This window comes from Lepidothrix coronata, unplaced genomic scaffold (assembly GCF_001604755.1).
Source record: "Lepidothrix coronata isolate B3197 unplaced genomic scaffold, Lepidothrix_coronata-1.0 Scaffold170, whole genome shotgun sequence".
Taxonomy (NCBI): Eukaryota; Metazoa; Chordata; class Aves; order Passeriformes; family Pipridae; genus Lepidothrix; species Lepidothrix coronata.
The window spans coordinates 1,426,140-1,445,239 of NW_016690350.1; the positions used below are offsets into that span (position 1 = coordinate 1,426,140).

The following is a 19,100-nucleotide window of genomic DNA, read 5'->3' on the forward strand; positions in this document are numbered from 1 at the left end:
TCACTTAGGTTTTCAAACACGTAGAGTAAATATGGTGAGGTTAAGCTTTTACTTTACAATGTTGTGTTATTTTTTACTGAAAAAACAGTGTGTAAATTGTGTTCTAATCCCTGATAAATACTGATCCCTGAAATCTCATCACCGATATGTACATCCTGTATTGGAAAAGCTAAAGGCTGCTATTATCCCATTTGTTATTGCACAAGAAACTGGAAGGTTAATTACAGCACAAATAAAGCTTCTGTCCAAAGGGACAGCAGCCACATATTGAAAATCACCAAAAATTGAAAACCTAGAGCATTCAGTTTGAACCTGATCATAAAGAACGATGACAAAAATCAGAAGAGTTTCTATGGAAAAGCTTTTTAAAATACAAAACAAAGTATTTATTTTCAGTTCTGCTGTTTTCCTGAACATCTGCCAAATTATTCAGCTCTAGATTTCAACCCAGTGTACCTTCCCTGGTTTTCAGCTGTCATTCACAACTGCTTTAATCTGTTGTTTTTTTTTTCCTCTGCAGGGTTCTGAGCTTCCCAAGGAAAGGGTAGATGCAGACTCTGCACAGCAAATCTCCCAAAGTCCTTTTCCCTTGTGTTCCCTCCCCAATGTCTTTCACCTTTCCACTTGGATAGAAGAGGGTTTCCTCTTGCCTGCCTTGGTATCCCCATAGGATGATTCACCTGCAAGACAGTGATATCCCAAAGCAGTGACATCCCTGCATCTGTTTTGTAGGTAAGAAATAGAAAATTAAAGGTAGCACCCAAAATCCCAGAACTGTCTCACTAGGTGAGATTTCTCATCCATCCTGGTCATCAGCAACAGCCACTGAGACACTTGCCAAGGCACTTCAATCAGTGATGGCTGGACAAAGCAAGCCCGGGGTGCTTCTGTCGAGTTTAACATCAAAAGGCCAAAGAAACAATGGGATTTCTCTTCAGGTAATAAGTTAAAAATTCATCTTCATGTCATTATACAAAGCATCAGAGGACAGGCAAAACAGCCAAACTAAGCTTTTAGCTCTTCAGCAGGGAGAGCCTGGCAAGTGCAGAGGAATAACTTCAGCAGCTGCTGTTGGAGGACAGGGAAGAAGAGACAAGGTGATGCTTTGAAGAGAGATCCCACCTTGCAGAGCCTCTCAGAGGCTGCTCCTGTTGTCCCCTTGTACCACCCTGGGATGAGATGGGATGGGAGGTGGAAAAATCCACTTATAAGATCTCACTTCTTCTGAAACTTTGCCAGTATTGGGCAACCCAAAAGCACCTGTGGGGAGGCTCCTGTCTCACCCTTGTCCCAAGGCAGGTGTGCTACATACCAAGGGAAATGAGGGAAAGCTGGGAATCTTCAACAGTTATCTTCTCCAAGCTGTCTGGGACAAGAGGCTGAAGTCACACAGCAAATAAGTAACTATAAACAAAACACCAGGCAATGATCCACTAAAACCTTCAGCAAACAGAAGTTCTAAGGCACTGAGAGTTACCACAATTCTTACTGAATAAATATTTAGCTTGTGGATTTGAGCAAGTCTTCTGGTGGGGGTTACTATTCAGTGGGCCCACGCTCTATAACCTTTTACAAGAAATATATTGGAGTTACTTGCTCTATTGTACTGCAGTTTAAACTACAGTAGGCAGAAGAACCATGAAAGTACAAATGTATGGCCTTCATGCTCAGTAATATTTGCAGTAACAAAATTTTACTGCAGGGTAAAGCGCTTGAAAAATCCTTCTTGGTAATTTATGTAAAATTCAGAATTGCCACTATAGCCAGAATTTCTCCATTGAAATGTCATAAAATCTGCAGTAAGTTTAATTAATGAAGAAAAAGATGGCATTTGTCTTGTTGAAATGAAGCATTAATTGTCTGAAGGTGAGGATTAAGCTTTAAGGTTAGACAGTATCTGCTGCAAGAAGTAGATGCTTTTCAAGAGAAGGCTTTCTTCAGCTTAGAAGATAAAGCAGAAACCGAGGAGGCTTTTCACAGGTATTTAAGGTCTCTCTTCAAAAACAATTTTAATATCACAGCATTTTCTGTACTTAGGGAGTTAAATATTGTAACTGATAAGAGCACACCCACCACAGCAATACAGCCTGGAAATCCACTGAGCCTGGGGAAAGGCCATTACATCAGTAACAGCCTTTCCATGGCCTTGCACAGCCCCAGGTTTATACACAGCTAACAAGAAAACACAGAAGATCTCCTGAAGGAGACTATTTTTCCCCCTCACCCAATTCCAAGCGAACAGATTAAACGTCGTTCTCCATTGCTGCTCATTTTGCAACAGTGCTAAAAAGTGTGAAAAGAAGCCCTAAAAAAGCCTTTTCCTAAATGGGTGTGATCCACTGGCAGGCTGAAAACAGGAAAGCTCCCAGTGCTAAGACACAAGTGCCCAAGTGCAGCTGCAGTGAGCCCAAGAGCTGCAGAGGAAGGCAGAGCACAGATTTACACCGGTGTGGGATGAGGTGAAACTGGGGCTGCAATAAGCTCCCACCATCTGTCAGCTCACAGCCCAGGGGTACCTGCAGCAGGACAAATTCCCTGCTCCCAAGGGCTTGGATCCCAGGCTGTGTGTCCTGTGTTCACCACGAGAGATCAGTTAACCGTGATGGTATGTCCAAAGGGAAACCTCCAGCAGGTGCCTTTTCAGATTTACTCCAAGAATTCTGTTTTCTGCTGACAGATCCTGAAGCACCAAACAGTCCAAAGAAAAGCAGAACTCTAAGATTGGTTCCTTACATTTAGTAACTAATTTAATGAGCAAACCAGATTTTCTATCAGTGCAACGAATCTTGGTAGCAACACACAAGCAATCCCAGCTAAACAGTTCTGACAGTCACTGCTGGCATAGATGCATTATGACTATACATGTCTAATGCACAAAAAGGATATTAATATTAATATGCAAAACCATTATGCATTAAGATACAGACTGGCTCTGTCTGAAGGCTGTAACTCTTAATGAAAACTGAATTCTAACAAGAGTAGCGAGGGATGATATTTTTTTCCTACAAATGGATTCTCACCCATACAGAAACTCCTCACCAAAGACTAAATCAAAATTATAGCAGCTTTGTAAGAGCTTTATCTGTTTTACTCAGGGGTAAACTGAGTTGGCATGCTTCCAATGCCCAAGAACTATACTAGGAATTGCACACTGATGGCAGCAAATACTCTGCTACAGTTCATCAGAACTGCACTGACAGGACAAGAGGAATGGCTATAAATGGACTGAGAGTAGGTTTAGATGAGACACTGGGAAGAAATCCTTCCCTGGAAGGGTGGGGAGGCCCTGGCACAGGTTTCCCAGAGAAGCTGTGGCTGCTCCATCCCTGGAAGTGTCCAAGGCCAGGTTGGACAGGGTTTGGAGCAGCCTGGGCTAGTGGAAGGTGTCCCTGCTCAGGGACTGGATAAGATTTAAGGTCCCTCCCAAACCATTCATGAAAAAGTCAAGCCTATCTCCAGTTACACTGGACACCAGAATGAACAGGAATATTGTTCTTACCAGGTCCTGATATTTGAGATGCAGGTAAAGTGCAATGATAATAAAAAGTGGACCCATATCACACTGTTTCCAGTAGGATTCCCTTTCCACTTCCAATCAATATGGTACACAAGATATAAGGGCAAAGCAAGAACCTGACCACGACCCTCTGCACATGCACAAGTCCCTCACCCCTCATAAAATGGTACTGCAAGTGCAGAGATCCAAGAGTTTCCTCTGCAGAGGATATTTCTACTTTCCTCTGGCATGATTTAATCATAACAACAGATCAGTAAGAACACAGAAGGTTTGTTTTCATGCTCTTTTGGAAAATAAAGAAAGAATCATGCTTTCCAATTTCCTAAGTCTCCTAAACTTAATACTAATAAAGAGAAGTGTGAATCTTACACATGACATTGCTGAGCCCGAGGGTTTAACAGTTTATTTCTGTATCAGACTGAGGAAACAAAATGAAAAAAATGAAAACGAAAGCAATAAAAACACCTGAACTGACAAAGAAATACATTTAATATGATCTAGTTTTAAACTCAAATGGGCTGTTGAAACAGGAATTAAATAGAAAACCTCCCTGTTTACAAATTTTAGCATAAAGAGACAGAACAGGAACCAGACTTCAATATTCAAATAGTTTCTACATATTATCATAGTGTTTTGGCTGGAGGTTTTGTTTGTGTGTTTGTTTAGGGGTTTTGGGGGGGTTATTCGTGGTTTGTTGTTTTGTTGAGGTTTTTTTTGTCAAAGCTTGCAATGGCTGAAGAAAAAAGTTTAATAATGATTGGGTTTGGTTTTCTCTATTTAAATAAGTGCAGTAAAGACAGACTTAGGATACACTGTTTGTGGTGGCAATGAATTAGAAGCTTAGAAGGGAAAGTTAATCCAAGTGGTGTCTCCAGGTCTCACCCTGGACACCCTTTTTGAAATGTGCCCTTTCATCTCCTGAAGGAGAAAAATTTTATGCGTTTACACAGAGTTCTCCTTGTTTCATTCCTTTGAACCTTCTCTTTATTCACAGCTGTCCTTCCCCTTCAACCACCCTTCAAAAGTTGTTTTTCCTCTAAATTCTCAGGAGAAACTTTAAAAACATACCTTTCCAGGGGAGAACAGAGCACAGTCAGTTTTAGCACTGGAAAATTATGAGACAGCAGAATAAACTTCTGCCTGTGCCCAGAGTGGGGCTGCTGTGCAGGGCTGGGTGAGCCCTAAGGCTGATGGAGACACAACTCCCTCAGAGCTTTCCTCTTCCTCTCCAGCTGAGCAGGAAAATAAAGCCAAAATTAGCAACAGCGAGAAAAGGAAGCAGGAAAAGTTGCAAAAAGTTACACCTGGAATTAATTCATGACTTCACCCCCAGCTCACAGCTTAGTTTTGCACTTTTAACTGTTCATGTTGTTTTGCATATTTTATTGGCCTTTATCTTTGAAGTTGCTCTTCAGAGTAATTTAAACACAATAATGCTAAAGCATGTGTTTTTAAATTCCTTTCCTAACAAGGCAGACATTTTGAAACTCCACATATATATATATTTAATGCTAAGTAATCACCTTTTTGCTCCCCAAGGTAAATGGCCAAGAACACCACAGCATCATTAGTCCTGCAGATATAATCACACATCAATAAACAAAAGCCCCAGGGCCACTGTTTTTTTTATTAGATGCTCTCACATCCCCCCTTTGATGAACTATGAAGATTCACATCAGATAAACGAAAAGCAATTCAATATAGGACACTGCAATAAGGGAACCAGTTTGAAATACATTATCTGCAAAGACAGAGTGTGTCAAGGTTTATAAGCCAAGATCAGTATCATCTCCATTTCTGCAGCTATGAAGTTATTTCATAACACTGAACTGCAGACAGGTCTTAAAAGAACTGTCTTTTTGCTTATAAGCAGAGAGTAAGAAAAATTGTTTTCTATAGGGAATCACAATACCTGCTGATCTATCTTAATAACAGGTTAAAATAATATTCTCCAAAACTGTTTAACAACTTCTTTTTACATCTAAAGCACGCTCTTACTAAAATCTGGCTTGAAATCAATTCAAGCACAGGATTCCCAAGTGGATTTTACAAGCCTGCTGTTCCAAAGGTCCCCCAGTAACATTCATGCAATTGAAGCAAACAGGTAATGCTAACATTGAGCACATGCCCAGTCTCCAAATATCAGGAGATTTATATGTCAGGATTGAGACCTTCTGCAGGGTTTTGAGTGAGATGGGTTAGGCAGCTGGAAATGCTCAGTTCACACTGTTCAGCAAATTGCATCTGGCTCAAACTCATCTCTGCAAGTGCTGCCTCTGACTCCAAAAAACATTCACAAGGATGGCAACTGCACAACCTTAAATCAGGGCTATATATCCACTCTGGGTGCTCAAGGCCTCCAAGCAGTCCTGCTCCACCAAGCCATCTGGCCTTTGGAAATATGAAAAAGAGCTTTTTTGCTTGACTTCTTGCTGGTCCTCCAATCTACCAACTCCCCATGGCTACCAAGCTGACATTTGGCAGGTGCCCAAGTGCAGAGAGATGACCTGAAACACATGCAAAGAAGGGCTGGAAAGACGAGCACAGGAAGATGAGTCTTACAGAAATCCAGAATCATTTCCACTTCAAAATATTAGCAATGTTTTCCTTGTTATTGTAATGGTCATTGGAAATTAAGTATTCTACTAGTAATTAGCTGAAAAACAAGCATTTCTCCATTAGTAAACTCAGTGACAGTCAATGCCAACTTTGCTGTTGAAAATATTGAGCTCAGAGATGTGAACTGGGGAATTTGCAGTTAAATCATCTCTTTCATACTGTCTCTTTTTTCACAGTTATATTTGCATGGAACTACATGTTTCTGAGTAGATATTTTTTCAGGAAGACATTTGGTACATTTGGAGTTCATACAGTTTAACATAAGAAACCTTCCCATCATCCTGGATCCTTAAGGATTCTTCATAGGCAGCCAAAACAAAACTTGCTTTCATCTATGTTGCTTTTAAATATAACCCAAAAGGACTGAGATGACATGAAATAAAAATGCAGGCAAGATGAAAGGATAAAAAAAAAAAAAAAAGTCCTTCAAGAGGTGAGTAAAAAATATTTCATCATGAAGGAAGAGGTTCTGTCCCCATAAAGCACTGCCAAGGTGTCAGTGATGAGAGCAAAGCTTTGGGGGTGTCACACCAGTAGTTCGGCAGATGTGGCTGCTCACACTCCAAACACTGGTTTGGGACTCTCCACTGAGGGATGTTCACAGATTTGTCCATATTACTGCTCTCAACACACCAGCAGTGCCTGGGAGACGAGGAGAACTCCTGGGTCTGGATGTTACCTTGTGTACTACTTCAAAAAGTTTTCAATTTAAATAAAGAGCAGATTTAAATTCAACACACCGAGCCACAAGATTTCAATGCTTTGCAATTTAAAAAGGTACAACTTCCATAATGGTAAAGTGACTGTTGTTTTGCAAAAAAACCATTTGACTGGATGTTAACTATGAACAAAATATTGGGGTTTTAGCTTTAGCTTTCTCCTCTATATCCGTAGCTTAGATTTTTGTTGTGATTCAAAGTATAACTATTAAATTGTACAGATCAAACTAAAACCTACAGCAAGATAAAATTATTAGCCCTTATCATCCTTGGATCAACTGAAAAACTTACAGAAAGACATTATTTTTAACAGATTAAAAACAAAGCCATTTTAGCATCAATACTCATCTAACACTCACGCAACCACAAATATAATGAAATCATTCATTCTCCTACAAATAATGTGCAGAATGCCATCACCAATAGATGTGATTTATTGCATGAAAACTATTCATACATCTTAGTTAAGCACTCCAATATAAATGCAACAAAAACATCCAGCAAATCAAAACCAACAAGACCTAAAAAAAAAAAAAAAATAAATTTTAGGTAGACAATGATTTTTAATGTTTGGATTTTACCTGAAGTTTTATGTAAGAGACTCAGAAGTGGATACACACATTCTGCAACAACAAACTGTTTTGCTACATTTATAACACCAAATTTTGCCAGTTCAGACATGGCAGAGGTTAAATGGTCTTGTAAGTAATTCCCCAAAGTTAACAGAGATGTTGCAGTAGACATCAGAGAGTGGGTTTCCATATTTCAAGTATTTTAAGGCTATAAACACATTTTCAGCTTCAGGTGTTTCCAGGCACAAAGCAGAGGCACAGCTCTCACTGGGATGGCTCCACTCCCCAGGTAACACGGGGTGATCACAACATCCCCCTCCTGCCCCACACAGCACCACTGCCACACACTCCTGCTGCTCAAAAGAGCTGGGAGTACAAAACTGGCATTGAGGAATGCCATGGAATACCATCCCTAACCTTCCACAGGGAAACAGCTCCCTGCCACACTCTCCCTCGTTATTTTGGGATTTTCACAGGGTCAAATGCAATCCCAGGATGGGCCATACTGACACAGGGAAAGCACAGACCCAACAGCAAGACAGTCCCTACTCAAAAGAAGTACTAAGAAGGGAGTTCTGCTCCCATCAGTTTAAAGGGCAGAAAAGCAAATCCCCTCTCTTTCAACTAATAATTCTGTGCAAGTCTTGTATGATTGTTTCAGTGGCAGAAATGCCCATGACTTCTTTCAGAAAGCAACCCACAAAGTAGTCCTGAAGGAGAAAAAAAAAGTTAAGTCTCTTGGGATTTTCCTTTTTCTGCAGAGAAACATTTGGATTTGATAAAGACAACATTAGCACCTTTCACTTTACAGATTGGCTTAACAATGTCGTTTCCCTTTCTTCAAAGTTCTTGACTAAGCCAAAAGCAAATCCCGGCCTTCTGAGCCTCCATATAAAGCTAAATCCATATACTTTGCTCACAGCTATGTTTTAGAGCAACTCATGCAGGAATCCAACCCTCCTGAGGGCAGCCAGGACTGGGCACAGGAGGAAAGGGGATGAAGGAAGAGGTTGGCACAGCACAGGCTACAGCATCAGGAGGTGATCACAGCCAGGTGACTGCACAGCCCAGCCACAGAACTTCCTCCTATCCATCCCTGCCCTAAGAGTCCTGCAAGGAAAAATGGTCCATTCACCAGAGATCCTGGGAATAAACCATTTGATTCACATGCTACAATTAAAGTACTGCCCTCCTTCCCAAAGCAGCACTGACCATTCTGAAGGGGATGCAAGGAGGGAATCTGGGCACTATCCTGCTCTTGGCAGGCCTGGGACTGCCAGCAGGCACAGAAATCACCAAGAGTCCATCCCTGAGGACAGAACAGGGGCCTCTCCTCTCCCCCTCACACACACCTTGGCATTACTGGGGATGCTGAAGCAGAACAAGTGCTGAAAACAAAAGATCACCAAGAAAAACCTGGGACTTGTGCTGCTGTGAGCGAGCACTGACCTCAATAAGGTACAGAAAAATGACTCTGCAGAGCTCATGTGGCACCAGAGAGGAGACCTGGACAGCAGCACAAGTTCCTACCACTGAGAATTGCCTGGCACAGTAAGAAAAGCAAAGCTCTGAATTACTGAATTGCTGCAGCAGTAACAGTGCTGCTGCTCAGGAATAAACTCCCTTCCAAAGCAAACGAAGTTTTGACAAAAGCTGCAGGAATCCTTCCAGCTACAGCCAGAATCTGAAGTTTCCAGCTGAAGACAAACACATATTGCAGCTCTTAAATCAGCACTACCAACAACATCCTTAATGCATTTGAATATCTTCTGCTTGCCCTGAAAGCACATCCTTATGCAGTAACTTTGGAGCAAAAACATTACTCTAGTTCACTCAATATTTTGTATTATTTAAAGATATCTATTGCATGCTTGGTTTCTAAACTCTACATAACATTTGCATTTCAAAGCCTCTGTGGTCCTACTCCTCAAGTGCAGTTCTGGAATCTGGGAACTTATGCCTAGTTCTAAAACAGAAGTTAGAGATGATTGTTACCTCCAAGGCAGCCAACAAATGATACCAGGAGCAGCTGTTTCCACAGCAGCAGCATCTTCAGTCTCCTAAATTCAGTAACTCTGGTTCTCTCAGGAAAGCTGTAAGTTTAGTCTTTCTGGTGGCAAGGTTTAACCTGTTAAAAGAAAAACATAAAACTGAATCCCTGGATGATCTTTAGGAACCGGCTTCCTCATTAATGGTTCTAAATAAATACAAAGTTGACAGATCCTTTAATGTTCCTCTTTTTTCCCTGTGACTTAATCCCCAGCAGAAGGGTACATGGATACACCACACTTAGCTCTACAAGGTGTTAGAAGTTCCATATTCCAGCAGGAGCAGAGCTGACAGGTAAGTTGATTTTGTAGCTCCTACTTCCCCCCAAGCTCCAGCACTCATTTATTTGTGAGATACAGTGGGTTTAAAGGGATAGAGAGTACGAGGTGCAATCAGACACAATCAGCAGCTCAACACACTTGTTACAGAGCAGCTTGTGCTGCACTTGCCTTGTACACACTGTGCTGGCATCAATACAACGTGTGCAGGAACTGATTTAATTAAAGTCATGCCTAACCCATCCTTTTTTTGATGCACTCGAGTGTGATGTGCTCACTGATGGCTGTTTTGGTTTTAATTCCTCTTCAGATTTCAGGATCAGGTGCAATGACAGACAGTGAACTCATTTGCTGCCACCTCTACCTTTGCCACTGGCCAAATGATTAACCCTGTGCCAAGGTCTACTAGCCTGGGTATGACATTGTTATTTTACTTGTTGTAGTTTTGGGGTTTTTTTTCCTAAAAAAGCTTTACAGTAATTTTTCTTTAGTTTTATGACAACTGTGGCCTTTACATGCTTTTTTTCCACAGCATCCTCTCTCTGCAGAGGAAGGGTTAGGGTAGCACACAGACCAGACTAAATGATTCCTTCTGGAATTAGTCTACAGATCAGTGCACAGAAACATTAAGGTCAAGAAAGCAACTATTAACTCTGAGGAGCCAAGTCTGAGATGTCTGAACTTGATGTTTCCACGGGAACTGCCTTTTACATGAGTTAAGTTTTTAATATTTCTGTAAATGGACTGTTTGAATTTCAAGCTAAGCACCTCAAAAAAAGAGTTCATACAGAGAGTGCCTGCTATGATACATCCCCAAATCATCATTTTCTAGAATTTAATCTCTTCCAAAACATATCACATGGCCCTTTCCCACAAGAACAGTGTTTTTTCCTTATCCTGCAATCCCTGGCTCACAGAGGATACAGTCAGTCACCTCCCACAGCAAGGTGCACTGTGCTGACAGTGGCATCCTCTCCACTGTACTGTTAAAGCTCTTGCTTTCTGATTTTTTCATGTGTTTCTAACCAGAAAATAAGCAAAACCGAGCCCTCACATCTCTATCAAGTCACAGGTATCGATCACCCAGCAGGTACCTGCTGCCAGCAAAGTTGGCACAGAGGGAAGGCTTTCCTGCAGGGGAACAGCAATTTCCAAGCACCTAAAAAGAGGAGGGGAAATATCCCACCCCCAGGCAGCTCCCTGGGTCCAACAGTTTGAGGAGCATCACTCAGTTCTCACAGACCTCAGATTCAAAGATTTTAAGATATGCAACTAAAATGTTATTGGTTTCCAAAGGGAGTGATGCCAGTCCAATGAATTCTGTTCATTTGGCACGTTAAAAACTTACCAGTGCTTTGGCAACATCTTAATTCTTCACAGAATCACAGAATACACTGAGGTGGAAGGGACTCACAAGGATCAGAGTCCAGCACAGGACCATCCCCAAGAGTCACACTGTGTGCCTGAGAGGGTTGTCCAAACTTTTCTTTGAGCCAAAAAAAAGAATAATCAGGCCAAATGCACACACAAAGGCAGAAACCTGTTCTGTGGCAGATCTGCTGTTTACAACTTGAATTTTCTGTTCAGCTTTTGTTTTATTTTGGTTTTCTTCCTTAGCAAATCAAACCCACAAAAAACACACTCAAAAGGAAACCAAAACAACAACAACAAAAAAACCCCAAACAAACAAAAAAAATAAACCAAAAACTTCTTGCTGAAACTGAACACTTGGAATGGTCCATTCCCTGCCCCGTGTTTCCAATGGCCATCTGCAAAGCCTTCCCCAAGGGAATGTTATCCATGGACATCCAGAGGCAGGACCATCCAAACATAACCCTGGCACAGGAGCATCCCAGGACACCCCCAAGTTTGGGCTGCAGTGCTAAATCCTGCTGGACCATCCCCATCCCAAGCCCATGGCACTGAGATTTTCCAGCTGCAGTGTTTGCCCTGAGCAGTGAGGACAAGCCAGAAGGGCAGGAAGGGAAAAAGGGAGGAGGTGAAGCAAGAATATTAAAGTAGGTCATTCTCATGTGTCAGCTATCTTGCAAGGAAAGGGGAAAAAAATATGGAGAAGCTAAATTAATTTCGTTTTGTTCTTTAGGTGCTCTGGGCAAAGCAGAACATGATAGATCCATTTCAGGCCAGAAAAAAACTGCTTTGGTAGAAGCTAAAAAAAAAAAAAATATTGAAAAGCTTTGTGGGTATAAAATCATAAAAACACATCCCAACCTCTGGCTGCATTATATTTTAATAAATTTTAATATCTAAAAGAGGGAACAGTAGTTACCAGCTAACCTTGTAAGATTTAAATGACTTTAAACACTTCGTTTTCACTCTGTTCTGTAAGATTTTGCTAATCTAGGATCTATTCCTGAATACCAACATTTCATTTTTAAAGCATGACACTTAGCAGTGTTCAAATTTACAGCTTTAAGCCAGATAAAGGTATCTTTATGCTCCATAACACACTGGTTCTTTAAAGAGATGCAAATCCATATGCACACCCATTGAACACCCAAGTATAAACTCACTGAAGTTTCTCCTCAGTTCACTGATGAGCAACAAACAAAATGAAGAAGCCAAGAGTAGGTTTTGTCCCTGACTTCAAGCACCAAGGCCAAGTTGGTGGTAGCAGGTTGTTTACAGACTCTTGGTCAATTTTTGGCACTAGAGAATGGTTATTCCTTGGAAATTGCTTCCCCTCCCCCCCAAAAAAATCAAGTATTAAACACCACTGCTGCTCAGCTTCACTGCAACCTTCTCTTTCTTATTGTCTTAAGCTAAAAATCGGGTCCTCATCAGAGCTAACAACCAAAAACCCATTATATTACAAAGTCACTTGTCAAAATATACATATTTTCCTGTGCTGGATTATCAGAATAGCTTGCATAAAAGAAATTCATTGCCAAGGCAGGGATTCAAAATCTGATGACAACACTCAGCATCTTCATCACCTTCAAAGCTCCTACACAACCCTGGTCATTTTTTGGGTCATCCACATGCAGAAAGAGGAAAAGTACAGAAAAAAAAAAAATCCCAGCCCTTTGTCTCTTGATTTTGCTTCCAAAAAGTCACATCTTACAAATGGAGAGCAATGTAATGTTAATAAAAAAATAATAAAAGAATAATTTTGCCTCCCCCTTTTGCAGAAACAAAAAGGTAGATCCACAGTATCACTTCTGGTGCTTTTGGAAATAATTGGACTTAAATTTGCTCCACAGAAATTCAGCACTTTGTCTGCAAAAGGAGACAGGACAAAGGATGTCCAGAAGGGATAAAGACAAGCAGCACCTGCTGTGCTTGGAAAAGATAGGAAAGAAACAAAGGGAGTAATACCCACAGAATATTTAAAAGGAAATATATTTATATTTTTAAATTAGAAAGTTTCCCACTATTAGATAATTCTCTGGTTTCAAAAGCCAAGGATATTTCAAAGCAGTCAGAAAGCAAACCTGTGACGTGGTGCAAACACACCAGGAAAAAATACCAGATTTCATTTCTTTATTATATATTTCTTTAACTCTCAGAGATAAATAAATTCTCATGAGTTCCTCCAAGAAGTCCATTGAAGAAAACAGGATATGAATTAAAAAAGCCCAAAACAATCCGCCAGTCAAACAAATTAAGTGGAATGGGAGCACACACATATAAAGAAATTAAACTTGATTTTTTCTTCCTTCAGCATTAGCCTTCTAAAACCTATGCACTCACAGACCATATAATTTAGAATGTGATGTGCAAGAATGTCTGAAAGCAATGAAAAGTTTGGAAGAGGTTCAAGAGTGAGTAATTTTATTCAGTGACCTTAATTTTTACTACCCAGAGTCGAGTGTAAAAAGCAGTAATTCCCCAAAGGTGGATTTTTTATTCCTATATATAGAACTGGAACTTGACAGATCTGGCTGACAAGTTCATATTAAACTTGGAGTTTGAGCTAGAGGAACTTGTAGAGTCACTGAGACTAAATTAATCAGGAATTCCTGGAACTTAGTTGAGCTAAAGAGACCTAGAACCTATTTGTCAGTATCGATCCCAAACCACAGCACAGAAAATGAACCGATGAGCTGACACTAGAGGTCAGTGTATCTTTGCTGAGGGAGGGAATTATTAGAATCTCATAGAATCTAAACTCATAGAATGGTTTGGGTTGGAAGGGACTGAAAGATCATCTCGTTCCACCCCCTGCCATGGGCAGGGACACCTTCCACCAGCCCAGGTTGCTCCAAGCCCCGTCCAACCTGGCCTTGGACACTTCCAGGGATGGGGCAGCCACAGCTTCTCTGGGAAACCTGTGCCAGGGCCTCACCTGGATAACCTGTGGAACACCCCACAGCAACTTCAAGAAGCCCTTTTTATTCATTTTTTTTTTTTTCCTGGGGAGAGGAATATCCATTTCTAATTTCTCTCAAAATGAAATTAATAGCTGTGAAAAATGACCCAATCTAATGGTTTCAATGAGGGATACCTGTGAGGTAGAATGTTAATCTTCCACATCAGTGAATCAAGCCTCTGCCTCTTATAGTCCCCGCCCTAAGTCTGACAGGAACCAGGGCCATGATGAAAATATTCTAGCTTTGCATGGTGACTACACACTGGCCTCTCCATGTTCAATAATAAAAAAAAAAAATAATTAGAAAAATGCTACAATCACAGCCTTTTGAAAAAGAACGAGAACAAAACCATTTGCACAGAATTTATCAAGCCAGTCTTTTCCTGATAGCAGATAATCTCCAGATTTTGCTTCAATACCAAGACAGCGCAGTTCACTTGGATCTGTCTCTGTTGAGATCAATCCAACTCAAAAGTGCTAAAGGTATATGCAAGTATCAAGGCAAGGACAGACCTGTCCAATGCCAGAGCCGACCACAAATTATTTCTGAAAATCAAGCTTTTATCTGTTATTAGTTCCACTGACATAGATATAGTGCCAGTTTAAAATACGAATTTAGAAGGGATTTTTATCACTTGAAGGAAGCAGTTAACTCTGATTCAACAGCCAAATCTAGAGAGTAAGATATCTCAGTAATTTAAGGTTAGAGATTGGGAAGGCTTTGAAGACACAAAACACAGAGGAAATACTGAATATCACAGAGCCAGCAGTGGCAACATTCTTCTGAAAGAAATACAAGTGCACCTAATACACCTGAAAGGCTGTAAATAAAAAAAGAATTGAGCAGTTAAAAGCTAAAGCAGCATGACAAAGAACGGGGTTAAAAACCCACTAAGCAATACTGCAGCTTGTTCCTAAGAAAAGTTTAAAACGGTGCTCCAAGGAAAACTGTGGTTGCTCCAACTCCTGTGGGGTCTCATTAGATCTTTGTTCCATGCCTGCACAGCAGCACCACTCATTAGGAAGCTGCTTGCCAGGTAGCCACTGAGAGGTGCCTGTGGCTCTTCCTCAGCCTCCTTGTCCCTGCAGGGGCATCGGCAGTGACACAAATCATCCTGATCCACTTGGGCTGCAAACACAGACAGGAGAGCAAAGTTTCCCAGAAACTTCTCCATTACCAAGAGCTAAGCAGGATTAAACTTCTCTCCAGTGTGTCATTAGCACAGACCTAGTTAAAAACATCATTTTATACTAAATTCATTTACAACAGCTTTATACAGAAAAACCAACAACTGTTCTGTGTAGAGTTTTCTTACAACTTCTCTTGTCTCGCTGCATTTATCAATGCTCTCAGCCACATTCCCCTGCTCCACCAGCTCATCCATCCCCTGCACTTGATCCAAATCTCCCCGGGACACAGATCATGCAGGTGGTTCTGGTCTACAGAGCATCTTCCCCAGCCCTATTCTTATTTTAGTCCCTCCTTTTCCCACTGCAGCAAAGAGCATTTGTAGTGATTGAATGCCCACTCTCCCCACATCCTCATCTTTCTCCACCGAGCGTCACAGCCCATCTCTGCTTTATTCCTCTCATCCATCACGACATTACAACCCTCTGAACACACACCAACTGGGCTTTCTGAGCTCAGTACCTGCAGTTATTCCATCTCACAACTATAACCACTGAAAAAGCTTTAGCTCAGCTGAGCCTTCCCCACGGGGAGTTCCTCCATGTCAACAAAGGCAGTGAAGTCGCAAAAAGAAAATAATTAAGGGATGACATTTATCTTGAAGTCCTCAGGAATCCTACTCTATTTTAAGACCATCACCTTCCACAGCTCTGTGCACCAGCTGCTCAAGAGCCTCTTTACATCTTGCCAGGGGTCTTTACTTTGCATCACCTGCAGAGACAGCCCACCTCAATCAGTTTTGGGATGCCCTCAGGAACACTTAACAAAAGAGCCAGCTTTGCATTCTTCCCAAAGTTTACAGGGAAATGCTTATCAGACTCTCTTTAAACTCCTGCTTTTAATCAGTTCCATGATAAAATTTGAATTTAGTGAGTCCTTGAAGCAACAGCAACCCCAGAGCCAACACACACTGCAGACCGATTCCCAGCACAGTGACTCAGGTCTCATGTGTTTAGTTACTGTCATTAGAAACTAAATTATACCTATTTGCGGTGTTGGCACAGTGAAGGTGTTACACTGATAGGGGAGGTTAATTTTTCAAATTCAAAATACAGATATTAAATCTGAATAATTATACTGCGCTTTTCTACATCACTTAATGAAACAACCACACGTTGATAAATATAAAATTTGATGAGACCAAGCATATTTCCACAGAAGGTGGATACTGTTTGTTCTTTCTGTCCAGCCAGTCATGACTTGTCATCGACCAGTTTATCAGAAGCAAACTGATAACAATATTTTTAAGAGCTCTAGTTAAAAAACCAGACCTCTACTCACAGAATAAATTGAATTAAGACACCTATTAGCACTTACTAGGACAATATTAACTGCCCAAGCCTAAGCCAAGACAGTTGGTTTCAATTGGCAAGATGGTCCCGACACGGATGCAAGCACAGATTCCATCCCTGCTGCCCTGGGATGGCTCCTGTGCCCTGAGGAGCAGCTTTGCTGCAGTGTTCATCTGCATAAGACTTTGTGTGCCCTAGTTACCACCAAACTCACTTCCAGGCTCCAAGTAAAACCTTCATTCAGTGCCAGAACTGCACTTCCCAAACATACACAAGAAAAGGATATTAAAACTCTAAAGCTGCAACATCTCAGGAAGAATTCTTTGCCTGTAGTAACCCACAATCTTGCCTATTTAGCACAAAGAGAAGTTTGAGATTGCCTACAAGTGTTAATAAAATCTAAAAATATGTATTCATATTCAGTCACCTCCAACAGCCAACTGCTGCTGGTATTTTAAATACCTCCATTTATTACATTCTACAAATAAATTTCTCTATATTTCAGTAGATTATTAAATGCCCTCCCATCCCATGTTACACGTCAGTGCAACAACCTCCTGCATTTAAAAGCTCTAAGATTTATGTATCATAATGTTAAAATTGCAATGCACCCTTGATGACACAACCTCTGCTCTGTCCATTAATTCTTCATTTCTTGGAATAACTGTATTTCCAACCAATAACCAACTTCAAAAATCCTCTTTTTTTTTTTTCCCAGAAGAGTGACCTGTCACAAATAAGGTATATCCTCTGTTATTTTCAGGCCCCTGTTCTGACAATTTGTATGCCTGAGGCTTTCCCCCTGTAACCTACCAATTTCAGACACCCTTTTGATAACACATATGGGTCATCACCTTCAACCAGGCATTCCAAGACAGGTACTTCCAGAGGTCAGAAATTCTTTGAACCCAGATGACAGCAAGTCACAAATCACTTAAAAATAATCTAAGGCTCTAGAATTATGATAAATAAATCAGAGCTACTGGGGGAAAAAAAAAATCAAATATGAAGTTGGATGAACTATGCCTTGTGTAGCTGCACTGGGGGAAAAAGGGTGAGACCTGATTTATATTTCCATAAAGGGAATGACTATAATTTCTGCATTTGTGCTACAAGCTCTCCAGGGCTGCCAGAGGACTCACTCACTGCCCATCAGCACAGGAAGCCTTGGGAGGGCAGGAGATGCTGCTGAGGAGTCAACATTTAGTCCCTGAAAAGAAGGATGATCATTAGAATCAGAATGGTTTGGGTGGGAAGGGACCTTAAAGCTCATATCATTCCACCCCCTGCCATGGGCAGGGACACCTCCCACTAGCCCAGGTTGCTCCAAACCTCATCCAACCTGGCCTTGGACACTTCCAGGGATGGGGCAGCCACAGCTTCTCTGGGCAACCTGTGCCAGGGCCTCCCCACCCTCACAGGGAAGAATTCCTTCCTAATACCTAAAACTAGATTTCCACTCTTTCAGTTTGAAGCCATTCCCCCTTGTCCTGTCCCTCCAGGTCTTTGCAAACCATCTCTCTCCATTTTTCTTGCAGGCTCCCTTCTGGTCCTGCAAGGCCACAATGAGGTCACCCCAAAGCGTCTCTTCTCCAGCCTGAACAATCCTGTCTCTCCCAGCCTTTCCTTCCAGCAGAGCTGCTCCATCCCTCTGATCATCTTGGTGCCTCCTCTGGGCTCTCTCCAACAGCTCCATGTCCCTGCCGTGCTGGTTCATCAGGGCTGAAGGGAGCTCTGCAGGGGGGGGTCTCACCTTAGGGGGCAGAAGGACAGAACTGCCCCTTCCCCTGCTGCCCACGCTGTGGGATCAGCCCAGGATACCTTTATCAGCCATTCCTCATTCCCACAGAAGCAGTCTTTGTATTAACATATGGAGAGAGGTCTCTGGTGATGCACAAATAACACATTATTCCTTTCAAAGCACCTTTGGTTCCTTCTCCTACAAATCGCAGCTTCAAAAGCTTCTTTTATCCTGCACGGTTGCCCCAATAAAACTCATCACTTTCCATTGCATACATAATTTCCCTTTGATATTCCTTGGCCAGAACAGAGTTGATCTGTGCATCCCACAGTGTCCCAGTGGGCATTAACATCCCCCTCCTGCGTTTGCCCGGGGAGCGCCAGGAACGCTGATCGGAGCTGCCCCGGCTCCAAGGGTCACCTGCAGCAATTTGTCAGTAGTTCCCTCTTCATCAAAAATTTAAAGACTGCTGCATTTCTGATGATCCTACTGCCCACAGTTAATACTTCAAATATCTTTTTTTAACAGAACGTGCCGTTCTCCCCCATCTCTCTCCCATAAACAAGAGCAGCGACTCCTTAAAACCATGGGATAGGACAAGCAAGGCACATCCTGCCCTCGAGATGGGCTTCAAATCCCATTAGGTGAAATTCAGGCAGTTCCATTTACCTGGAACTGAGGCATCTAGGGAGCAAAGTGCCACAGAGTAATAACAGACCATCTTCAAGCACTTAGGAACACGGAACAAAAAAATCCAACACAAACCTGAAGCCTTTTCTAAGTTCCCTTCC

General features: G+C 41.6%; 1 protein-coding gene across 1 annotated transcript in view; it reads right to left on the reverse strand.

Moving 5' to 3' along the window:
- The window catches only part of CNTN3 (contactin 3), a 106,058-nt gene that overhangs the window by 70,385 nt on the left and 16,573 nt on the right, over positions 1–19,100 (reverse strand). The window contains exon 2 of the mRNA XM_017829897.1: positions 9,423–9,555. Within this exon, the coding sequence (XP_017685386.1) occupies positions 9,423–9,477 (55 nt within the window). The 5' untranslated portion in view covers positions 9,478–9,555. The remainder of the gene's footprint in view (positions 1–9,422; positions 9,556–19,100) is intronic.